This window comes from Mugil cephalus, chromosome 10 (genome assembly GCF_022458985.1).
Source record: "Mugil cephalus isolate CIBA_MC_2020 chromosome 10, CIBA_Mcephalus_1.1, whole genome shotgun sequence".
NCBI lineage: Eukaryota > Metazoa > Chordata > Actinopteri > Mugiliformes > Mugilidae > Mugil > Mugil cephalus.
Genome location: NC_061779.1, coordinates 21887683 through 21914203, shown reverse-complemented (window position 1 = coordinate 21914203; position 26521 = coordinate 21887683). Strand labels below are relative to the sequence as shown.

Genomic DNA, 26521 nt, shown 5'->3' with positions numbered 1-26521 from the left:
ACACCCAAACGCACAGACGCACACAAACAACTTGTCATCCACGTGATACTGACCAGCTCACTGTCATAGTAATTGTCCCAGTGGAGTTTGTGCGATTTCTTTGTCATCTGGAAACAAGGCAGAGCGGGTTAGGGAGGCTGGAACTGTACACACACACACACACACACAACAACACTCAGTCTTCAAAGTGATTGAGAGAAATGTCACATGCGGTTAATAGACACGTGAGGATAACATGACTAATCCCCACGCACAAACACACGCACACATCACTGTAATAATCAAATCCATAAACAATGACCTCAGATGATGTTGGAAACAACAAATCATTCTTTGTAGGTTATTATAATTATATACCGAGAGGTTGTTAAATCTGTATCAACTTGCAATGAACTGTGTGCAAAATTATAATCAGAAAATGATTCGGTCACTAGAGAAGTCAAATAACTGTACTGTGCAAAACGCTTAAATAAATGAATGAAACTGTACTTAAAGATACAATTTCCTACTTAGCTGAGAAAACACGGAGTGAGCATCTACTGCTGGCTCTCTGAAAACATGTCTCTTTTTCACACCTAATTTGAGATGCATCATTTTTCCGTGGGAGTAAAGTAACTTGGAAACTGCAGTGAACGGAATCATGCAGCAGCTGTAATTATTCGTGACTTTATTTAGCTGCACTTTAAACAGATACACCAGCTCCTTCTCCGTTGTACTTCTTAGAAAGCAGCCACTCGTCAAGGTTTGCAAGATAACCACAACTCCAAATAAACCAAAAGTGTGTCCAATTTAATCACGTCATATTCACTATTCACTATAGCATTTAAGGCTGCTATTATTGTCATTGTTTAGTCACGCAACTGTAATTTGGGATTCTCTAAAATGTGATGCAACACACTGGGACTGATGGCGCATCGTTGTTGTTCCATTGTGCAGCACTGCACAAACTGGGAATTTACACGTATTTACACACAAATAAAATCACATTTTAGGAGAAAACACATTTTTAAATACTAAACGTTTTGTCACCAGACACAAAAAGGGGACAACATCCATCTCCGAGCAGGCAGAGACCTCAATATGGGGAATCATTTTGCTCTTTTGTTACACTGTTTGTGTGTGTCAGTGCGAACATGCGAGCACAAATGTTTCGACTGCCAGCGCACTCTGCACGAGAGCAAGTCAGCGCCAGACTGACTAGCGACTTTTGTGGTTGTCATGGAAACAGAGCTGCATAGTAACAGGCAGCTGGCAGCAGGAGGAGGGGGGCAGGTTGGTGGTGGGGTTGTTGTTGTTGTTGTTGTTGTTGTTGTTGGATGGATTAAAGAGAATAAGGGGCAAAAAAAAAAAAAAGTTTCTTTTTTAGGAAAGAAAGCTTTTTTTTCCCCATCCCCAGTGTGCTGCAGGAGGAAGAGGGACTAGAATCATCATTTATCAGCTGCCAACACACACAGATGCGCTGCAAAATATGCACACATATGTGGCCTTGTGGCAAGCGGACAAGCGCGTGCATGCACCCAGACGCACAGAAACCCACCGCTGAATGTCTGGATGGATGCAATCACTCTGTCTGAGCATTTGGAAGCGCTCCAGTTACAATAAATGAACAAAAAGACCCAACAGAGAGAGAAGGAGATGGTAAAATCATCTTCATCCATCTCTACAAGCTAAGAAGGTCACTCATCCTTTTCATGTATTTGAGTTGAATGTTCACCATTTGTGAAACTCTAAAGTACCTACAAAATTAGCTTTTTTTTGTCACTACTGGGGCATATGCTGGTGTATGGGAGACAAAACATATCATACACACTTGAATTCAGCCCAAACCCAAAATATGTTGATGAGAAGAACCCTCTTCTAAGGAAAAGACGTCAAATAATTCATAGCTCTCATTGGTTGTAGGACGACCCAGTTGTGTGCAGAGCTATTCTGGCTTATACTTAACTATAGACATATTGTAAAGTGAGCAATGCTGCAATAAATAGCATTTGGACCTGCTGTTAACACTGGATGCATTAGGGTTTTTGATAATATTGCAAATGCTGTATGTGGGATTTTTATATGATTTTTCTATCAGTGCGACGAAGCACTTATAAATGAATTACTGCATTAACCAGAAACAGACAGGTTTGCTATTTTATACATTTACAAGCCATAATTTCTAACTTTTGAACCCTTGGTTTCTCTATTAGGTCTTATGTGCAATTTATTTATTATCTCACTGAGATTAAAAACATCTTTTTTAAGGGAGTCCTTGAAATGCAAAACACAGTTACAAAATTACACAGCTAAAACACAAACAAAAGACAAATACAAAATAAAATGGCTAAATTTGCAAGTATTTCTACTCATGCGAGTGTGTGTTTATGTACGGACCTGGTTGAGGTAGTGGTATTCCTCAGGTTTGAGCAGGTGGAAAGCCTTCCTCTCGTCCTCACTGGCCCCAGCCAGCAGGTAGTAAAACACATGGTAGTTCCTGCAGAGACACACACACACACGGCATGATACAACAACACAAACTACAACACAAAAACACTTTGAACTGAAAGCAGTGTCTTTTGCATCTCCTCGCTCTGTAAACAACGGCCACTTAAAGAGACTCTATACGGAGACTATAGAGCAGAGAAAAACATTCCATGTGCAGCGTCCTTCTCAAAACGAACCTGCACCATGTGACAAATAAATCACACCTCAGTTCCGGCCGGTTCACATTTCAAGTTTAACAAAGTGCTAGTACGGCGTGTGGGCTGGAGGTAACAGTTCTGATTAGCCGTGACAAACGCTGGGGCTTTGGCCAATGCAGCGAGATGTAATTCTATTACAGCTGGAAACAAGATTCACTTCTCTGCAGAGGGACACTTACTGTTTGATGGAGTGGTGGAAAGTTATAAAACCCACAGAAGATATTAAAGATCCCAAACTGTAATTGGTAAAAGCGTGGACGGATGAGTGATTTTAACTGAAACTCATGTGGCAAAGATTGAATCTCTGGCTTGAATCTGGCAAGTGACTGAACAAACACTGCCACTTTAATGCTAACAAGCTATTAGACATAGCATTTTAACTGTATTTATTACTTTTTTAAATCTGAAAATCAAAAAGTTTTTTTGTGTGTGTTTTTTGAGTCTGATTATTTTTAAAGCTCCTGTTGTGAATACACAGTGGGAGCTCAAATTAACACTGGTATATCAGTATATCATGAAAACCCTCCAATAAGTTGTGATAATATCATCTATTAGATATACTACAATAGTGAAAATAGAAAATGGACTCAGCGTTTACTAGTAATAAACAATGAATTATTTCCTCAGATGAGTGCAGATCACGTCGTTTGATAAATCCCTCTGTTGCAGAGCAAGAAAACAAAGCTGTCGAGCCAGAATCATCCTAGCTGACCTGACACAAGCCACAAGTCAACAGCCCTCCTTGTGCTACGTTACTCTTTGCATGTCCAGAAAGGGACCCCACCCCCACACTATAACAAATTAAACACTACTGTTTCCATAACTAGTATCAGTCACTTTTGGTGTGAGCTTCGAGGTTGCATATTTTAGACAGTATCCCGGCTGGAAGCGACAACAGGCACAGCTCATGGTCAGTCACTTTCTATTTATACATTTGCATTTTTGTGAAAAGCACATTTCACGCATTCCACAGCACTGTAACTGTACTGTGTGCAGTGGTTGTGATATTTTTGCGACAACAGGAAAAAAAGGAATCCCCATCCTAATCAAATCACCATCCAATATTATAAAAATGTCAAATTAAGTTAGAGTGTCCCACCCAATGTTACTACAACAGCTACCACTATTAAAGGGACCCTGTGGAGCTCCAAGGGTACACGCTTCTGTGTGATCGGATGGATTGGTCAAAGGCAGGAAAATTATTTTCCCCACTCAGGGGTTCAATACAGTATAAATCATCATTGTTATTATTATTAAGATCTTGGGTTGGGGTACCGATGGTAGTTGCCACTGGTTGCTTGGTGTTCACTAGAGAAAATATTGTGCATGTCTATTGTATCTTCCCTGTTGTTTCATGTTTATTGGTCAAAAGGAAAAGAACAGGCAATGTGGCAACAAAAGAGCATGTTAATGAAACTCAGTGAGTTAAAATAATGAAAAAGCTCTGACGGCACCAGGTGGGCGTGAGGCAGAAAGCCCCCCGAACATTTAGTGGAGGGAAATACCATCCAACTTCCTACCAATAAATTAACCATCCCAAGAGTGGGCAGTGAGCGTCAGGTGAATTCAGATGACGCTTGTTCACGGTACGTTCTTTACAAATAGAGAGTGACGGCTAAAAAAAAAACAGAACCTGAAACACCCACTAGCAACCAGCAGCAATGGGCAATCAATTAAATGAGCAATGAACTCGTTATATGTGGAACAGGCTTCAGACCTCAAACAACCTAATCCTAGATTTTTGGTCTTTCAGCTCCACATGGAGCCTTTAAGGATATGAACAACTATCCACACATATGATTTCAGATATCATCGTTCCTGACTTCCTCACTTCCACTTGGACCATTCTCTCGTCTACCATTAAAGTGCAGAGTCATTCACCCCTACAGCATCACTGTAGCTCCATACCTCATCTTTTTTCCTACTCGGGGGTCGTATAGAGGCAACCTGTCAAGGAACCGGCTTTAAGATTTAAGACAGTTTGCAGTTTAACGTCAGCTCGCCTGCTCCCCCACCTCTGTGCCTAAGGTCTCAGCCGACTGGGAGGTCCTGTCTTTAGTTTCCAGCCTACGAATATGGCCGCCAGGGCCTGTCACCAGGGTGAAATAGAAACCTCGGGCCAATCAGGGTTAGACGGATTAGATGGCCGGTGTTTTTTTGTTTTTTTTTAACTGTCACCTGGGAGTGATGAGGGATATGGGGACAGAGAGACAGCTTCTGTGTGTTAACTGAGAGAAGAAAAATGATTTTTGGGATGTGCAGGTGGAATTTCCTGCATGTGTGTAAATGTTCACCACCTGGGGGATAACTGATTTACACACAATGGGTCTATGGGTTTGCTTCTGTGTCAACTGGAAACAGGAAACACAATAGATCTATATGAAATATCTCAAAATGAGTATATTTTCTCATTCTCCCAAATCGCTCTAAATTGTGTAACCACAGCCATTCGTCCAATTCTGTGGCCATAAACGTCTAAACTCAAAGGGAAACTTAATAGTTAACTAAAGGGCATAGGTCTATTTGAGACAGACACCCGATACATCCTCAGTTTGCAGAGGAAATAGAGGCTATTTCAGTATCGAGTTTCTTAGACAAAGAACGTGTGATAGTACCGATATGGATTTAACATCTCTCAGACAAGAGGAGTAACAGCGCACATTTCTCATTTGGATTATTTATGACTGCACCCCCTCACCCAGGCTTATTTGAGGTTCAATGTTTCCAACTTTAGAGATCGAAACAGAAAAGCCGTGAAGAGGAAACTGGTGACGACTGATTTTTGCACGGATCTTATGCCCTCACACATATAAAAGACTCCGGATTTCAAAAAGTGAGTAAGCATTTCAAATGGGCTGCTGATAACGTAGCAGAGAAAAAGAAAACTGCAGCACATATCTTGAAGCTTAAATCTAACGTTCAGAGGAGCTTAAGACGAAACCTCACCAAGTGAACATGTCAAAAAGGGATTAAATGCATAACAACGACGCGGTGATAAGTGAGCCAACGTAGACTTATCCAGCTGGTTTTCATCATCCCCAGACAAAAACAAAAACAAACAAACAAAGAAAACATCTCATACAGTGCATTATCCACTAACTCCCTGTAAGCCTCATGTCGGAGTGTTCTTGTCATTCCTGCTGTTGTCTGCGCTCACCTCTCATTGTGCTCCTGGTACACCAAACGGGACTTCTCCAGCAGGTACTTCTCTACGTACGCTCTGGAAATAAACACAAGCAGATGAGGTCAAAAGGTTAGAAATGAAATAAAGGGATACGTTTCTGCGGTCAGGTGACTGTATTGGCACTGAAACATGTAGCAGTTGCACATTTTCACACACAACACAGCGTGCAGACATGAATAAATGTGTTAAATAACCACAGCTATTATATTACACAGCAGTAACAGGGTTTGACCATTTAGTTATTTGATGATATTTCAGTGTATACAACATTTATGAAAGATTAGGTGTGTGTGTGTCCCAGTCCCAGCACATTGTGTTGCTGACTGTACATGCATTTTATCTGTGTGTGTGTCTTACCCCCTGACGGTGCCACTCTCCTGATAGTTGACCTGGATGAACTTGCCGAAGCGGCTGGAGTTGTTGTTGTGGGCAGTCTTGGCGTTCCCAAAAGCCTGAAGAGTAAAAGAAAGAAGTTTTATTCACTAGCTGCAAGTGTGCGGCGTTCTTATCTCATTCAACAGGAAGACAAAAACATCTTTTCGGGCTGACCGACAAACTTTATAATGTTCATTTTATCTTCAGGCAGAGGTGTATCCTATTAACGGGGCCTTAGACTACCCAAGCAAACTTGGTGATGGGAACTGAACTCTGAACCAAAGTGAAAAAATGTGTTAGGAGTAGAGGGGAAAGCTACCAATCACTGCACTGTAACAGAGGTCATGAGGCGCAGAAGGGGCTCGCAGCCCGCACGCACACACACACACACACACACACACACACACACACACGCAAATACACAAAACACACAGAAACGCTGGCACTCAGACACGTCAACCAGTGCACTAAACTGCCAAATTCCTGTGAAGGCAAACAGAGCTGGAAACAGACGCAGTCACTACTTGTGGGAGTTTCTGGGCATGTCTGCTAACACACACACACACACACACACACACACACACACACACACACACACACACACACACACACACAGTGCCCATCATTAGGGGCCCCTGGAGGACTCATTCAGGTTCTCATTAGGAGTCTGATGGCCCCACTGGGGTTGGTTGGTGGGGAGAGAAGAAAGGGAGGGGTGGTAGATAATGTACAGAAGATGTGAAGACAACAGGACGAGGAGATAAGAAAAAATGAAAACAATGAAGGGGTGAAGTAAAGAGGAGAAGACAAAAAATTCAAAACCAAAGAGATTAAGAAAGAAAAAAGACAGTAAAATAAGACAGGAAGCAGAAGACAAAAAAAAAGATGCAGAGGATGCAAAAGGGTAGGAAATAGTGGGAATTATGGAGGAGAAGAGGAGCGTTAGAAAAAAAAGGGGGTTAAATGTGCGTTCGCTATCAGAGAGCTAGAGGAGTACATTTTCACATTCAGCACTACAGCGGTACAGTAGCGGAGGTGAAATTTCAGGCTGATGCAATCAGTGTTTTGGAGTTATGATAAATGACTAAATAAGAAGCAGCAGGGAGAAAGAGGGGGGAGGGGGGCGGGAGAGAGAGGGAGAGGTGGGCGTCACATAATTGATTGTGGCTGCTGGGTGAATGCTACAGCTCTGGAATAACACGGTTAATAAAACTAAAATCCTCCTCCTGAATCGGGCTTTGATCTCTGTGATGATTCATTCTAGCACGGCCAACCTGACACACATTCAACCAGCCAATCAGGACAAGGCAGCTGGAAGAAGGAACAAAACAACAAACATCTTTTCTTCTTTTCTCTTTTTTTTCTAGGTCTTTCAGTGGCTTACTTAAAGCCCCCGATTCTCCCATTCTCCTCTCCAGTTTCTATCTTTCTGTCCCCCCCCCCCCCCCCCCCCCCCCGCTCGTGATTATTGTGTGCCAGTCTCACAGGGGTTGGGGACACGCTGGTAACCACAGAGAGGCAAAAGGGAGACAGGGAGGAAGCGTGGACAGACAGAGAGATCTGCTCTGATTCCCTCAATCCAAAATGTAAATCGACACTGCAATTCACATAGTAATGACAGAGCTCTCATCCTCAATCATTTAAGAGCCATCCTGTGGCAAAATAACTATGTTTCCAGTTTTGAATTTTAGGGGAAAATCCTTTTCCTGAAATAATTGGAGTGAGCGTGAAACGAGCCCGGCTCTAATGGAAACTGTCAACGACAATCAAAGCGACACTGGAACAAGACACTGAGAGAAGAGGCCGGGAGAAAGTAAGCAGATGTGTGTGCCAGACTTGTATGCATGTGTGTGTCACGTGTGTCATGTGTGCATGCAGTCTGTGTGTGTGTGTGTGTGTGTGTGTGTGCGCGCGCTTTCAGTGGGAGTTTGAAAGAGATTAATGAGCAGGGCGGCAGTGTCTGGATGATTTAGTGGCCAACTCTGCATCATGGTCAGCGCCTGCCGCGGCCACAGCGCAGGAAAACACACACTGTGAATTGGTGATTACTGTGCACGCGTGTGTGTAGCTATGAGGGCGCACTGTGGATAGACAGAGGAAGACAGAAATAAATGAAATGGAGAAAGTGGGAGAACAAACATAAAAAACAGAACTTGCCATTTAATTTTATTTCGTTCATTTTATTGTAATAAACTGAACACAGACTCTCTTTCTTTCTTTGCGGTTTTGAATGAAGGCACCAAAATCACATATGTTTACATTTAGGGGGATACAGCCCCCCAGCAGCCATCCCAATCGCAGCAGGAATTAATGGATGGATCAGAGATCTTTGTTCACTTTCTGTTTCAAATCCCAGCATGCTTCTTCCCTAGCCTTAACCATGCGCTTGTAACTGTAACCATGGCAACAACCACTCATTTACAGAGAAACCACAACGTTTGCTGAACCACAAACACACTAGCAGTGATCTGAAATCATTTTTGAAGTCGTTAGGTAAAGGAAAGGACATGGGCAAGCATGTTACTGGCCAACATGCGGGCAAAAATGCACATACTGCTCCAATAAAATAAATAAATAAATAAATAAAAAATTAATTATTCAATAATAAGTTATCATGTACTAGTTATCTGTACTCTGTGGCCCAGTCCAGGTCCAGGAGTTGAGAACTTCTGGTAATCACTATGTGATCATTGCTGGAAATCATTTTGAGAACCTGCTAAAATAAAAAAAAATGATATAGAAGATATATATATATATGTCTTATATAGAAGACAGTGACGTTTGTGTTTGCCTTGAAGAAACATCCAAGAAAAGCAAATACTAATAGTGTGCTGAATTAAGCCAAGTCTTCATTGCATAGCCCATGGTGCCATATGGAGTCTATAGAAAAGTGTGTTAAAAACAGCCCTCCACACCATCCATTTACACAAATCAAAGATACAGTGCTAAACCACCCCAAGGCTTAATCCTGCTGAGCGCGCGTGAGTGTGTATCGTTATGTTTAAGACCAAGCTCCGTTTTAACAATATGCTAATGTATGCTTACGCGATGTGATAACCCCAGTGGGCTCTTTCACCCTGTCACATTAACTTAGCCATTTGTTTCGTCCACCGCTGAAGGAGCCCCGAGCTCAGCTCACCGGCCTCAGAGGAAGCAAGCCGCGGTGCTGCTATTTCGGAATTTATTTTAAGATTAAACGTGTTTGGTGTCGAGGGAAGAGGGTCACGATGTGAGCTGGGATGGTTATTCACATGTTAAGGCCTTCCTGAAAGCAGGTTTAAATTGGTTCCAACTCTAATTCTAATAACCCGGCGCTTTTGTCTTTTTTTTTTTCTCCAGCTCAGCTGCGGTGCACTCTCAAAAATCATTAGGTGACCTAGATTAGGAAAAACTAGTGGAGACGTGCCAAAACCACTCCTGGGCTCACTTCCATTCCTTGTTTTCTGTGTTTCAGGGCGTGTGGAGTGGTTCGAATCAGTGATAATGGTTCCAATGTCAGTTCAGCTAAGAGAGTAATGTTCCACAAATGAATGTATCAAAAGCAACTGTAAGGAAATCTCTATTTTTTCCTGTAATTAGTACAAAACAAGCTGCTAATTTCTTCAAAATGTTCTGAGAAATTGAGAATTTAAAGACCGCTGGATTAAAACAGGGCTACTTGTTTCACTGGATCTTCTTTAGCTTCTTCTAACACGTTTGTATTGTACAAGGACAAAATTAGTGATGCTAAAGGTCATGATACATGTTGTTGTCTCATCAATAATTTCATCAATATGAAACGGCTAACTGGTGTTAGAGTTAGATGTAGAATATTTTAGACCAAGATAATTCAATATATCCTAAAACTTGCCAGAGAGACAAACCAGAGACTGACGCTTTGCATTCAGTCTGCGTATCCAGGTTGCTGGCCAAATCAACAAGTAACATCTCGACTGTACACACAGGCGTTGTATCAGACCAGCACATTCACACACATCAGAAGAGCTACATGCAGGAAGGTTTTGGTGACAGATAAGTGGCTCCACTTACAAGGACACATATATCACATGCTTGGTGGAGGACGCTAACCCTATTTGCTGCTTCATTAAACAACTGTAACGCGACAAGAGCCGACCGCTAAGTTACACTGCAGATACATATCCGCGACATAAACTAAACCACACCGACTGACAAGGCTCACTGGTAAAGCAGCGCTATAGCAAATACAAAACTCCAGAAATCAGAAATACAGAAACCCCCTAGGTCCACTGTCAAACCACTGGAACAAAAAAAGGTTAAATTCAGTGTGACAGAATATTTAGAATATATAGACAGAAATATAGAAAGATGCAGGATTATAATATACATAGATATATGATTAAACTGATGTGATATACTGTATGTTACAGGCTGATATCACAACATTGTCAACACAGGGCTTACTCTGAAACAAATTAACACACATAATCTTTGACAGCTTTTAATCTGAGAAGGGAATTTATGCAGCCTCTAATTAAACTGCCATGCGTAGGCAGCGTTCCTTCTCATTTATGTCCTTATTTCCATCTGAACAGAGGCTATTCTTAATGGAGTCCAAAGACTTCCTCTAAAGCCCACGGCGGCCAGTGCAGTTGGTAGGATGTCATGGCTTCCTGCATTTGTATTTTTCCAGGTGGATGTTTTTGCCTTGTTACGCTAAATCACGACAACACTGGTGAATGGAATGTGAAAGCACACAAAGGAATATAACCAGAGTGAGTGGGAAACTAAAACTAAACAGAAACTTAAAACATATAGGGCAAAGCTGCGTCAGGGCCTTTCATGCCATAAGTATAGGTCCATCTCATCACCACCATTTTAACACTACAGATGTGACGCGTGTCTTGCTGTTGAGCAAAGTCCTGAGCAGCAGAACTGCTTTAAAAACAGTCTTTCAGAATGATTTCATGCTGTGTGGATTCCCCCAGAGGGCCGTCTGAGTCTGCTCTCAGACGTTTTCTTTTTTTTTTTTTTAGGCCTTACTCCCTTCCACATGTACAGAGCCTCTCAGCAAGATGACATCACATCACATTCCTCTGTTAGCAGGTGCAGCTCAGCTTCACACAGGTTAGAGAAAAACTGAGCGTGTGTGTGTGTGTGTGTGTGTGTGTGTGTGTGGTTGGGGGTAGGTCCAGGGTTGGCTCTTCCTCAAGGTGTGCAGTCGAGCTTGAAAACACAAGCTAACACAGGAGAGCAGGTGGTTGTGAAGAGCACTGCCCTTCTTCACAGCGAGTTGTAACATTCACAAGATGTGACAAATAACCTTGCGCAAGTGTTTGCATTCAGCTCAGATGCTCTACCGGACCTCCTCAATCAGTTTGGAATTGTCTCCGATGCTTTCTGTCACCAGAAAGATACAGCACATTGATTTAATTGCAAGTGCAACTGTTACCTACTTCTTAAATACCCATTTCTTAAAAAAAACACACACACACACAAACACAGAGACACAAGAAACTCTGAACTACTCCAAGAAAACAAAGTACTTAAACTGACATGAGCTCTCAGACTGAATGTAAATAACAAAAACCTCAAAGAGTCTAAATAATGCGAACAAATCTCATGAAGTCGGGTCAGTCAGCTCTTTGTTCCTCTACAGCTCATCTTTATGAACTGCTTTTAATTTTCTCTCTGACTCCGTATGTGCCTCTCAGTTTCTCTCGCTCTCAGATCATCCTCTTCCCTTTACTGCGCTTTGAACACATGGGATGAGCCCTCATTTCTGGGAAAATAGGATGGACGGGTGGGAAAAGGAGGTGAGGATGTAGGAGGAGGCGTGTTATGTAATCCTGATAGGTCACAGAGTGGAGAAAGGGCCTCATCATAACAGCCAGCATATGTAAAACCAAGGTTAGATGGTTTCCTTTGTCCCTCAATCGAAGACCATTACCTTATTTCCTGTCTGAATATTTCCTAACTCGCCATTTACCTCATTCAGCGACATGACTGACATTGTTGCCTTCCTTTGTTCATTTCAATCAGAGACATTTACTCGCCTTGTTTGTTATGAATGACCAACAGTCTCAACAGCCGTGTTGGTAGTTCTGAGAGGTTGAACTTGGTGGCGTTGACTTTGAGCTAAACACTAACACCAACAATGTGGAATGAAACAATCTGGGAATGTCGTTGCTGAAAAAATAATAATAATAATAAATCAATGCATGCACCAAACACCAACAACATTTGGGCCTGACATTCATGTGGATGTTACTTAGACGCTCAAGTATCTGTGGGACGTACAAGCCTGATCCCCAGAGGCCCCTCCCCTCAATCCATAGCACCCAAAGACCCCCACTAACTACATCCTGTTACCAGACCCCACAGGACACCATCAGAAGGACCACGTCCATTCTCTGTTGACTTATTTGGAGGCACAAGGAAAACCTACAAAATATTAGGAAGGTGGCCATTATGTTATGCCTGATAGTTGGTACCTGTGTACTACATCTTCTGAAGAGTGTGCATGTCAAACAACACACTCATTATCATGTCAATAAACACTGGGATATTTAAGTCAGACAGCGAGCATGGCTTAAATAAGCCTCAATAAAACAACACGCTGTCCTCTTCCTATGAATGAATTTCACAAGTAACAGACTTACAGTATGTTAGCATTACTCTTGGACTTCGCTGTGTAATACCATGTTTTATGGTATGTTGATCCAAACCGAGGCACGACCATTAAACATACTTTATGTTGAGCTTAATGTGAATCACATGTGTTATGTAAGTTTTATCACCTACAGAGCTGACCTGCCTCGGTTTCATCATGGCTCTCCGTGCTGGTGTAGCTATTGGCCCACAGTGCTCTGCTATCAGGTGACATGTGGCAAGCGTGACCAGCCAACGTCACAGCCCAATGACTGATGTTTGACCTGAAAAACCTTGCTCAGTATGTACAGTATCATCCAGCAGAGAAAAAGCACGGTATTTATGGCTTAATTTGACCTCAAGAAAGTTTAAAACTGGGTAACAAGCTGATCTTGGCCTGGGGATTCGCAAAAGTGTATAACAGACACGGCTGTAAAATATAAAAGGCTCATTCTGAATATATGCAGTCGTACTTGAGCAAGTTCCACAACAACAAAGTATTTAATGTACTTCACAAGCGGGAGAAATACAGCACTAATGAAAGACTTCAAGTAGGCGCCATTGAACTGAAGGCCGTTGATCAAATGAACAAATCATCTCTGGAATACACACTACACATTCAGTTACTATAATAATAATAATAATCCAGTAAACATGGCTTGTTGTGCATCAAATGACAGTATTTCTGTACATATTCCAGATATGTCTGCATGTACAGTATTAGCAATGTGCAGGTTTTTTCTATTCTGCCTGAGTTAAGGTCATCTTTTCAAAAGGGGTGCATTGCTCCGTGCACACATGCACACACACAGGCCTTCTGCAGTGAATCTATTAAAGGGAAAGATAAGTCACGCGAGTTCCTGTATTGTCTAGTCAGATGCAGAGAATAGTATATGACACACACACTCTGTACTTCTGCACTTTCAACAACTGATTATGTCTCAACACCTTGCCCACTTTGTAAGTCCACTGGTATAAAGGACGTCTTTATACTGCAGAAGATAAATTCTGCAGCATATTTGTTTTTCCTATTTGTTTGCAAAGATGAATAAAAAGAATTTATATATTTCTTCTTCGCAAACAAATAAATTATAAATCTGTTCTTTTGCTGTGCTTTATATTGGTTAGCAAAAGACGCTAATGTACCCAATGTATTGGTTTTCTGCAGAGGGAGAACATTTTTGGCTCTGTAATTGATTGGCGCAGTATCTGTACGACCCTGTGATGGACGGGGTGACATGTACTCCGCCATTCGCAAAATGCCGGCTGGGATAGATTCCAACCCCCTGCAGCCCTCTACAGGAAGCATTTATAGATAACGGATGGCCGTTATGGAAGAGCAACCCATCCGGAAAGGGCCCATCCAAAGCTAGCTAGACCATCTACTTTCAATTAGGCAGTACTAATGCAACAGTTGTACAACAATGACAACTGTCAATGACTCAGCAGCCTCGAGTGGGAGTCAGTGAGGGTTTGAATGCGGGGTGGAGGATCCTGGTCATCATCAGGACAAACCGGCAAATTGTTCCATCTCTGTTGCAGGTTTCACTGCGTCACTGGCTACCTGCGCAGGTGTGACTCCAGCCAAGTCACGCAACAAACAACGGCGGGAGCAAAAGTGATGATCTAGACGATCTACATGGGAAGCAGTACTGAAATGCTGACCTATTCAAATCTGCAGCAGACAGGTTAAACAAGCTGGTTTCTCAAAACAAACAGTGAGTTGCTTGATTTGAATTTTGTGTTTTCGTGAAAAACAATCCAGGATAAATGTTTACAGATAGTTTATAGAGGCCTTTTAACAAAAACAATTCCCCTGAAGTGCTACAACAAAAACGTAGATTAAAAACACAACTGCATATACTAGTCAAGGGGTTGCAGTAAGCAAGTAAGTAATTCTTTTTTTCATATATATACATATATATGTAGTGAATGCAGGTTTGGTTTACAATTTGACAAAATGTCAGGCTACACAAAGACAGATGAAGGAATGAGATGTGTGTTTGCGCAGAGTCATGGACGGTAGTGAAACATCGTGATTCTATGCTGACTTGTGTGGGATTAATGAAGGAGGAGGAAGGAAAATGATCTTGTATAAACAGGGCTACGACACGCTGCAGGCAATAAATAAATTGACAGTGTGTCTCCGAGCAACACCATGGCAACACTCTCAAAAGTACGTGTCCTCAAAAACATCCAAATAACATTTATTCACTTTTGAAATTCCGTGTCATGGGTGCATCTTCGCAGGCAACGAGTCTTCGCCGAAACAGGGCAAGGGATTCCAAATGCAATTTATTACGTGAATACTAGAGATTCCAACAACAACTTCCCAGTCTAGTTTGTGCTTATATGGTATGCATGTTAGCCCGTGGGCCATTAGTATTCCTAGATGAGCCTAATAATAAAACTAATACCTGACGAACATGCAGCCAACACCAACAGTCTCACAGTGAAAGGTCAGTCCACTGTCTTGCTCAAGGGTGTTAATAGGGAAGAAGCGGCTTAAACTTGTGATCTTGTGACGTCGTGTCTCCGTGTGAGTGCCGCTCAAACGCTGAAATGCATTTGGTGGTTTCACACAAAGAAGAAAATTTCAGCTCTGTGCAGCCAAACACATGTGCACACGTGTATAGAAGAGTAAGGGAAGAGCACGTTGAGGAGAAAAAAAAAACCCAAAACACTCACATGTTTCTCACACAGTAAAACACACACACACGCACGCACGCATTCTCCCTCTCCCTCTCCCTCTCCATAAATGGCTGCTGTCACTAGTGCGCCGGGGCCACATCTGGATCACATTGGCCTCAGGAAGGGCTGAACGCACAGGCCCAATAAAAGCCTCCTTCCACTGCACAGGACTGTCAACAGGCCCTCCACCGCTGTCAGCGAGGAGGAGCAGAGAGACAGAGTGAGATAGAGACAAAGGGAAGACAGGACAGAAAAGGAGGACAGGGAGGAGGACGAGGAGGGGAGGGGGAGGAGGACAGGGACAAAGGAGCGGAGGGAGGCTTGTGCAGGGATGAGGGAGACGTGTGTGAGGAACGGGAGGATGGAGGAAGAGAGCGGCAAACATGAGGTGATGAGGGTGAAAAGGCATGTCTCCATTAAAACGGTGTGCCAGTTGCTCAAGAGAAAACAAGTTAGTGCTGCCGTCTTGCCCAGAGTTAGACGAGAACGCTGATATCATTCTCATAAAGACAGCTGGAAAGAACTAGCCTGACCGGTGATTGAGTTCATTTCAGTTTTCCATTATTTAAATGTAGGAATTTCTGTTGGAGATGAGGCAGCATGGCATGAACGTTTGTCTAAAACAACTACGTGACATTAAGGTTGTCAGTATAGTGGACTGCAGCCATTGCTGCTGCTCCTTACAACTTTTCCACCTCAGTCGAATGTATTTTTTTTTTTTGCATTTTCCAAACACATGTTCCTGTTTACAATTTCGAAAACTGCGTAAAATCAGCTGTCTGGAAACCTGTGGAGACGTCCAGGTCCACGTCTAACTCCGCCTCACAGACTGTGTATTGCCCCACCGTCTCCAGAGCGGTGTGTGTTACACGCCTGCATGCGTGTAACTGTTGTCTACATCAGTCCAGCCATACCTCATAAATGTCTTAGCTGCATGTTGTCTGCCTCTGCCAGGTGTGTAAGTCTCAAGCTCTGCTACAAGCCCACTAATAAAAAAAAAAATTAAAAAAGTGGGAGGGGAAAATGCCCGCAAAGAAAAATATACACCTTTCAACAAACATTAAGACCAACCCCAAACCACCTTCGCTTCGATCCAGCGCGCTAACACAACACAGCTTCTCTGCATTTGGCAAATCCTGAGAGTATCTGGGATTGTGCTTGGAGCTGGCGGTGAGCCCGTGACGCCGCGTGGTGTGACTGACAGAAAATGTAACTCAGCGTGCGAGGTGGTGTGGGAAAATCCCACGACTGAGTGTGTTGAAGTGTTAATCCCTCGAGAGCTGGACTTCTACATGCTGCTGTGTGTAGGAGTGTGTGTGTGTGTGTGTGTGTGCTGCAGGGCGAGATGATTAATTTGGGGATTTGGGATGGATGGCTGTGTATGCGTAGTATGTGGCGCTTTTATTTTTGGATGCTGTAATGCCCTATGTGTGTATGTTTGTGAGACAAAAGTTTAGATTGTTTTTATAGTGTGTGAGCAGGTTGTCAAAACAACACTAGACTAGAGATGCCAGGGCGCTCCTCACATCTAGACTGACTGAAGTTACTTTTTCCGCTGCTCTCTTCGGTAGTCTTTTAAGCTGATATTTGTTTTTAAAGGAGAACTGACTGAAAAGTGCATTGACTGTCAGTAGGCTATAACTTAAAACAGCATCCTATGCCATGGTGCCACGGTAAGCGAAACATCTGTGTCTTTCTTTGAAATAAATGCACTGAAACCGCATGGAGACAAAATATCACAAGCAAATCTTTTGTCCGTAAGGATAAAAACTAATCTACTTAGATCCATCAGTTAAGAAAATACAAAGCTAACAGAGCTGAGTCACGGGTAAACAAAGCCACATGAGTGGGGCTGAAAGCTCCAGCAAATTCAAGCAGTGGAGGTTTATTTTAGTAGAAGTGATGCACTCTGTACTGGTATTACTAAACTGTTAAAACCAAGGATGAGGCTTGTTTACTCAGTGTCAACCCCTTTAGTCTACACTAACACTTGGAATGCACACAATTTCTTTTTTAAAAGCAGAACATTTCTGTAGTTTTTCAGACAATGTCTGTGTGTGTTAGCATGGGTATAGTATTTATGTGTGCATGCTTGCGCCTTGTTTACTTGCAGGGAAGGGAACACTGGTCGCAACCTCAGGCGTTTCCTGTCTCTCGTCTTCTTTTCCTCCTCCACTACACTCTGAAATTCACTTCATTAACTCAGTTCAACAGACTTTAGCAGGCTCAACGTTCCTTTTCATTTCCCCATCAGCAGTCCAGCCCGCCAGAAAAGCAGACGTGACGCTTTTACTACGCAAATGAATGCAAGACATATGTGTGTGCCCAATTAAAAAGTTCTGATTTTGTTCTGATATTTACATATTCGTTTATGGTTTTCACCTACACATTATATATACCAAAGGTGCTACCCAAATAAGATGTTTGACTTCTCTTTAACAGTTCACTTACTCTGAAGCAAAATGCTCAGCTAAAACTAGAAAGGAAACCCTTCCATAATACAATTTCTTAACTGAATCAGCACAATCTGAGAGAAGCGACAGCGTGGTACTGAGGAAAAAACGCTGACGAATTGTGCACAGAATGACGACAGTGTTTTGCATCGAGTTCCGCTGCAGTCTAGTGAAACGGAGACAGATCGGTACAGCGAATCTCGTCCATCACGTCCGGTGTGATAGGAGAGACCAAGAATCGCAGAGTCGCTTTCTGTCAAAGGCCTTAAACGCGCTCAAACACACCACTGATATATTCATCGTCTCCCGACGGCTCCATCAAAGCCTCGGAATATACCTGTAATAGACAGATGTACCATCAAGCATCACACACATACATTTGAAGGGAGGTCCTCTCTGAGGACTGATGAACTTTGATAAGGGCCAAATCATCACGGCCAGTAGAGAGGGCTGGAAAAAACAAAAATTTGTGGAGTTCCTCCTGTCAGCTGTGTTGAGTACCACTACAAATGTGCTGGAGCAAATCTGATCTGTGGCAGCTCCAAGTCCCAGCATACAGGATCCCCTGTTTATGACTTGGTGTCAGATCCAAATGGCTACCTTCAGACGTCTCGTCGAGTAAATACCTCAGCTGGCCAAAGGTGGTTAAAAAAAGCTTCTGGCTCATCAGTGCACAATGCACTTATCGACTATTTTTTTTTTTTTTCTATGACATTTAAAGGGTCCCATTTTCCAGCATGTTTTAATGTGCGGTTGAGATTTGGATGTATCACCTTTCCACTTTTACCCACTGAACTGCATCTTTTTGATTTGTTAGTCGCTTTATCTGCAGCCTTGAACAAGTATGTTTGAGTTGGCGAGGCCAACACCAGGCGCAGCCAGCAAACACACGGTAGTGTTTGGTTGAATCTAAAAATAAAGGGATGGGACGTACAGTAAATCAGTTATAGGTAGATTAGTTATAGGTTTAAGCTGCGTGGCCACATTAAGTACTATTTCTGTCAATCAGTCTTGGGATGAGATTCATTATTTTTGCTACTTCATACAGTTACAACGGACTGAATGTTTAGCTTCACTGCGGTTTCCTGTTACCAGATCCAGATTCAGATTTAGGTTTATTTGACATGTACAGGATTAACACGGGGTTAACACTGCACGGAAATGCTGTGGACGAGAGAACCGGTCAGCTCAGCTCACAAAGGAGTAAGTACAAGTAGACAGAATGAAATCTAAGCATCTCTTACGGCATTTACTCACATTTACTCTGAAGACATGAAAACTATTATCAGTCCACACATCAAATCTGAGAGCTTCAAGCTGTGCTAAATGTTCACGTGAAATCTTTCTGGAAGTGAACACTCACACAGCAAAGAGATAAACACGGAGGATTTATAACAGGTTCAGTTTCAAGTTTGTCGATTTCCATGTCCACACTGGCCAAAAATACAAATAAATAACTCCGGCTTTAGCCTAGACTTTCTTTACTGTTCATAACTCAGCGAACGGCAGGTTGGAAGCCAAATGGCAGGACTAGTGGAACTATCGGCCGATCTCTGCGCTCTAGGACCGAGTATTGTGTTACCAAAGTGCAAGGGGAAGAAAGAGCAGGGAAGTTGGATTACTGCTTTTTATAGCTAATTTAATAAAGGACCACAGCGTTTCCTGTCTAATCTGTGCAGGAGGGAAACATGAGAAGGAAGGCGAAGCCACCAGAGGTTAGACACCCATGTCTTTCTATGAGACATTTACTTTTTGTTAAGTGGAACTGATAAGACATCCAATCTACTATCTTCGCCCCTCAAATATTGTCCTGCTCCATCCCTCCCTCTCCTTTCCCTACATCAGCTACCTTTGCTGATACCTCTATCGCCCCCACTGTCATGCGTCGCTGTCTTCTTTGCCATACACTTTTCCTCTCTATCTTATCTGCCTCTGTCCTCTGTTGTGAACGGACATGTTTCAGACGTCAGGGCGATGCGTCGCCCAGCAGCGCGCTCTATTTTTACATCAGGCCGCAGCCACCGATGCCGCAAAAATGCCCGGCGCCAACGTGAACATTACAACAGGCCACTGGAGCACTCACCGCGTGTAAACCCAAAACCAGCGCGCATATACTGTAGAGGCGCGCGAGCACATATTGAGGCGGAGAGTAAAACCTCAGCTCCTCACAACAAACTCACAGTGCTCATTTGGAGCGGGCCCGTGTTTACCGTGAAAAAAAACAACGGAGCTCCCCGCCACGCTCGCTAACACACGAAGCGTGTCATGATGGCGCGGCGATAGCAGCATTACATCCATCCCAGCGCGGTAAACAAGCGTGAACATGACAGGATGGATGTCAGGCATGTTTCCAGGCACAGCGAGTATCACCGAGTAGTGCGGGGGGACGAGATGAAAGTGGAGAAGGCAGACTTGAGGATCCTTCTATAATCAATCCATCATATCCTACTCCTCTTCCTTGGCCCCTGCTGCGTGTGACATGTCTGTCAGGATGAAGCGAGGCTGGTTTTAAATTTACTGGGAGGAAGAAGCATCAGAGCCGACCTATTAAAAACCTTAAAAGGATCTTGACGGAAGGCAGAGCTGTAAGGAGCGTGAGACCCCCGGGGGGAGTGACGCTGGTGCGCGGCGCCACATACATCGGAGGGCTGCGGAGACGGCCTTCAAGAAGAGTAAAATCAGTCGGCACACCAGCTTCATCTCGATTTCACTAAACCCCAGAAACTGGGGCACTTGGGAGCACGCTCACTTGAAAATTACTCTCTCTCCATTATTTAAGAGAGGATTTCTCTCATTCCCCTCCTCCTCTCTTCCTTCCCTCTCCTCTTTCTGCATTATCCTCCCCCTTCCGTTTTCTTTTTTTTTTAATCTTCCTCCTTTCCCTCTTTGCCCCTGGTGCTGTAGTTGGGTGAGTGGATGGAGAGAAGATGAAGGCAGGGAGGCAGGCTGCTGCAACAGAGGGTTTTCATCTTCCCTCTGCGGGGCTGTGGCATCAGGGGGAAGACACAGGGAGCGGTTGCGGCGATACAGAAGAACAAGGACGCCATAACTGTACACCTCAGATGTATTTTTAACATTTTTATCATCCTCTACCAACCGTTAGAACGCTTCAGCAGGGTTTTAATTTACTACGTTAGATGAGGTTATTTCAGGAACTCTTCGTTCAGTCAGTCCATTTACAGAAGTAGTGCATGCACTGAAGATAACTGACATCAATGTGCTCATTCACCCTCACTTTCACTGTTCAAATAAGTATTTTTTAAAGTTAAGGGGTGGTAAATACTAAAATGCTAAATACTAAAACATATTATTATTAAATGATGATGAATAAAATATTAATTATGAGTTGAGTTGGAACACAGTCAAGTGCATCTAAAGAGCAGCCAGCGGAGTTCCTACCTGCTCATTACTTAACTGAAATCAGAAGATCTGCACATAATCCAAGAATTTAAAATTAAAATCCCACTTACCTATGTCTGCATCTGATATAATCTGGGATTACAATTCCTGATTTAGTTTGATCCGGGATCTCCCCAATGAATCAGGAAAACACAAGTTACTGTAACATGGAGCTGTGACTAAAGGTACAGACACGGCAAACCAACTTTAAATCATGCTGCACCTGTGCAAAAGATCAGAAAACTGGACAAGCTACTATTGGCCGGGAGCCTAAGAAGAGCTACCAGCTGTGGTACAGAGCTGGCCTCTCCTGACTCACACTGATCAGTTGGTCTACAGTTTATTCACTAGTTGATCATGGCATTTTGTGTTTTTGCTTTGTTTTGGGTTTTTTTTTTGTTTGTTTGTGTTTAACAGTTCCGTTTTTTCTTCTCGCGCTCCGGTTCTCTAATCTGAACAGTCAATTAGACTGAGATCTCTGTACAGTGTCGGAAAACTGCAGACTTGGCAAGTCATGGCCTTGTAACTCCGACACCAGCCTAGTGTTTTGGATTAAAAACAGACTGCCTCTATACTGTGCAGCTTGTTACTTCTGAAAGACTTCTAAAGTTTGACATAATCTGCAGAACGTAATGCAGCCCTGATTTTTTCAAGACTGTGGCCTGCAGCTGCGTGGCTGAACCATGAGCAGCCCACTATATTTTAGAATTTATGGCATCAGTAGCATCACTCAGTATGGTCTATTAGATTAAATGAAACTTTAATGATCCCCTCGGGTAAAATCGGGTCATTGCACCGGCGTAGGGCAGGATATAGATCAGAGGAGGACAAATAGAAACCAGTGAGCAAATATAGTAGATAATTATGGCAAAAAAGAATCATCAGTATCAGCATCAGTACCCCATTAAACTCTTCTCTTTAAAAGTCATAAGTCACTGTTTGACAAACTGAAACTGAAATACCATTTATTTCAGGGCAGCTTTCTATATGCAGAGAACTAAATATAGAAATGAAACAGAACAATGCACAAAAACAGACACATGCACAATCAAACAACAGACCAAACCTCACATCACCTCCCAGTCTGGAGGACATGTTCAAACTTCCACCAGCCACTCCTCGCCTTTTCATTCACACACTCAGTCGGACACTCTCAATGGCACATCTGCACCATTCATCCCATCATTTATTCATTTATCCACAACATTTGCTTTCAGGGTTAGACTACATGTAACTGTACTTCATTTGAGGGTGGGGACAGGGTGCCTGCTTTGTTCAAGTGCGTTTCAGCACCTGTTTCAACCTGTCGAGACCTGACGGATGAGGCTTCACCTTCATGTGCCTCATTTGAATCCACGTCTTGTGAGCGAGTACAAAGAGGGAGATTAGGGTTTACTGTCTGGCACTCTTTTGAAATCGTCCACGGACTCAAACAAAACCAAAACCGCAGCAGTGGGAGCTGTTACACACCACTGACCAATGACTTCATGGCGATCTGATAACGAATGTGTTAATGGACAGAGTGTGAATGGAATCAGAGCAGTGGCAGCAGTGTACTTACTATGTATCAAGACTGAAAGAGACATTTCCCTTGTGAGAGGCTCTTTATGCTTTGAGTACAGATCTAAGGATGATGACTTTTAATCAAGTGGTTTCACCAGTTAGATCCGCACTACAGTCTGACTGCCTGACCCAGACACAGTTTTAAAAAAAAAAAAAAACATGGAAAACAGAACAAGGTGTTGACCTGGCCTCCAAATTCACTAGATCCTAAACTAATCAAGTACGTATCAGTGTCTACCTAACACAGGTTAGATAGAAAATTAGTTCTCCGTCTCTGGATGTTTAAAAGGCAACAACAAAGCACTGGAAAAACATCACCCAAGTTAATCTGAACAACATCCTCTAATTTCAGGAGAGCATTGGGATCCCAAACCACATGTGGCTAATAAAAACCTAAAACCTCCACCAGTCTTTAAGAACTGGAGAAGCCACACCGATAAGTGTTGAAACATCTTCAAGAGGACTCGGAGTAGTTCTGTGGCTTCGTTTCATCTTGGTTTCTTGAATATAACATCAAAAAACAATGCATGTAGAAAATCCCGCCCCAGGGCCTCACAGAGCAGCAGCTTTGGTCAGAAGTAAAATATCACAGCTGTGAGCAACACACAGATTTTCGTCGAATTTCAATGTACATGGATAGAAGAGAAATACATTTCATAACCGTGACAAAACATCCTTCAGTGATTTAAACTCTGAAATTCATGCCACGAAAAGGACGAAGAAACGCTGGGATCATCACAGAGATCGGCCCTCTGCAATCAAACACCTGCTATAAAGCTCTTTCAGTCTCACTGATGCTCCTTACCCGTGTCTGACACGGATTTGGCTCTTAAGAAGGAACGGCAGGGTAAAGAAAAAGCAGTGGAGGGATTCAGAGCTGTAATTACTGTAGCAGCGAAGTGAGTATAAACGAGATGGAATCTAGCTGTACGCCTTCACAACACAACAGGGGATCTCGCCACAAGAAAATGCAGCAGCCACAAGAAAGAGTGTCCTCGGTAATGGACTTCACTACAGTGTCTCTTATAGCAGCAGGCGTTATATCATGTGTATCACGAAGCCAGATTCTTCACAGCATCCCAAAACCCCAGGTCACAGCATAGATACATCATTACGGTTGCACATCTGCGAAGCAGAACTTTTCAGGAGTTTAACTTCAAAAAGAAATTCAAATAAGAAACACAAGGTTACGACGCCCAGGCGTGCAACTTTTGCCTTTTGTGCCGCTAACATATCGGCAAAAAGATTTGGAACAATTTTGAAGTTTTTACACAAGTACAAGTTTTTTAAACTGCTCGGGATCATCTGCAATTATCAAGGGAAAATACTTCTGCTGAGACCTCCATGTGTCCACGAGGCACATATGCAAATAATATGCAAATACAGGTTTTTCATCAACGTGGCAGTTGCACATTCAGTTACAGATAATTCAAGTTGTAACAACAATGATGTTCTTCTTTGTGACTATGCCAGGAGCGAAAGCTGTGGAACTACACTTGTGAACACAAACAAAGAACTAAGCTTCAATGACCAAACAATTTCCCTGCGGATCATTTAATTCTGTCTAAGTCTACGCCTAAGTCTAAGTCTAAATGCATTGAAATATAACAACCCTGAACCAAATCTAAAAGTCGTCATTGTTGTAACGTTCAGTTTACGCTGAAACAGCATCAGAGAGGTAATAATTCAACTGGATGATCATTGTGGAGGAGGCAATTTGTGGTGCTTTCAAACTGAATTGAATTTAACACAAAAGTGTTTCTGTTATTTAGCCTGGCCCACTGACTAATATGGGGTTGTCAAAATAACAGAAACATGTGTTGGTTCAACACAACACAATTCAATAGCACTACAAATCACAGGCTTCAAAAGCACAGTTGAATCAACAGCTCTCTGGCAAAGAAGGCCTGAATGCTACAACCTTCATGAAGCTTGATTTAGCGCAGGCCTGTTGTATTAGAACTTGTTTTCATTAGTGTACCTAATAAAGTGGCAAGTGAATGTAGATGATTACCACCGTACAGCCAGTATGTATGGCACATACAGTCTCATGCAGAGAGGCTTATCCTGAATTTTCAAATCAGGCAGCGGTCCAACGTCATGAATCTGATAAGCGCCTCTGGATGAATAGAGCAAAAATACAATTTACACAATTGTGATGTTTGGTCCTCTGTGCAGTACTATGTATTATGCACACAGGCTACCACTCATTCTGAGGTAAACCTTCCCCAGAAACTCACAAACAAAGGCTGAAGTTGCTTTCTTTATGAACTTAAAATAACTTTTTAAGGGGTGGGTTCACAACCACAAGATACAAAGAGAAAAGGTAATGAAAACAAGCTGGTACATGTGCGTGTGTGCGTTCAGATCAGATGAGGAAGGAAGAACATAAGACAGATGTATGTTTTATACTGAAAGCTTTCGAGGGAACTAAACTGACCAACCTCCCTCAGCCCTTGTCCTTTGTGAAAGATGACGCTCGATTAGATTCAGTTTGATAGATGAAGGTCTGGTTAACGGTTTCAAATAGACAAGATCAAGAATGCAGATCTGGTTTGCTCAATTGCTTCCACCGGCCCAGATGGCATCGTGTTCAACTAAGACTCCTAATGTCTGTAATCTCATCTGGGCCTGATTGCCGTGACACCACGTAAGCAGGCTGAGATTCAATCAGGCCCATTTGGACTATCAATTTCCTGTCGCGAGCCTCTCACTATCTGCTGGGCGGAGTCTCGGAGAGTCCACGAGACAGAAAGATACACACAATCAGAGGCAGTACTGCCAGATAAGGCAGTTCCAGGGCGGTTTGCATTTCCTCTTCCCAAGCATGTGTTGAACGTAAAGCAACATTTGCCTATCAGTAGACCAAACGGTTCCATAGGAGCCAGATGAGATGTAGCTGTGGTGGTTGGCTGCTGCAGCATGTTGCTGGATGACTTTTATGCTTCAACTACATTGTTATTTTAAGGTAGACTGCACTGGTGTAAGCCACCTGGGTGGTCAAAGAACTAATCAGAGTATCAATCTTACTTCGGAGGCCTTTACTGTTTTTTTATTTGGTTTGTGCATTTCGGCGGTTTTTGAACAGCTTTCAGGCTGAAACCATCAGGTGTGTCTGACAACACCAGTCAGAGAAGAGGAGGAGAACAAGAAGAATATCGAATTACTGAGACCAGTTATGTTCAAACGGTATTTAATGAGTGTCACAGAACAAGCGAAATGCACCTCTTGCTGCAACAACAACATGTGAGATCCTGTAATATATATATGGTTTATTGTATTACTATGAGGCTATTTGCTTAGAGGTAATTATGAACTATTAGAAAATAATAAATAGATAAATAATAATAAACGGCAGTTTATTGCGACCTCTGTAACAGAGGTTTAGTTTTAATGTAGAAGTGAGGAATGTAGTTATTGATGGTAAGACGCAGTTGCCAAAGAACTTAATAAATTGTTCGGTTAATAAATCAGTTATTATTACAGTCATCAGGGCTGGGTCATATGTGCAAAAAATGAAATCTCCATGTTTTTTTTTTTTCAGTCCTATTAGTGATTCATGA

The 26521-nt window shown here is 42.6% G+C and overlaps 1 protein-coding gene across 15 annotated transcripts in view; it reads right to left on the bottom strand.

Annotated features, from left to right (window-relative positions):
* Positions 1 to 26521, bottom strand: part of LOC125014488 (unconventional myosin-IXAa-like) — a 120330-nt gene that overhangs the window by 54315 nt on the left and 39494 nt on the right. For 13 of the 15 annotated variants that reach the window (XM_047595578.1, XM_047595582.1, XM_047595585.1 and 10 more), the window contains exons 3-6: positions 6226 to 6320; positions 5842 to 5904; positions 2377 to 2476; positions 54 to 107 (exon numbers count right to left, since the gene is read on the bottom strand). In XM_047595578.1, coding sequence (XP_047451534.1) covers positions 54 to 107; positions 2377 to 2476; positions 5842 to 5904; positions 6226 to 6320 — 312 coding nt within the window. The remainder of the gene's footprint in view (positions 1 to 53; positions 108 to 2376; positions 2477 to 5841; positions 5905 to 6225; positions 6321 to 26521) is intronic. The other 2 variants (XM_047595584.1, XM_047595587.1) reach the window with 1 other exon arrangement.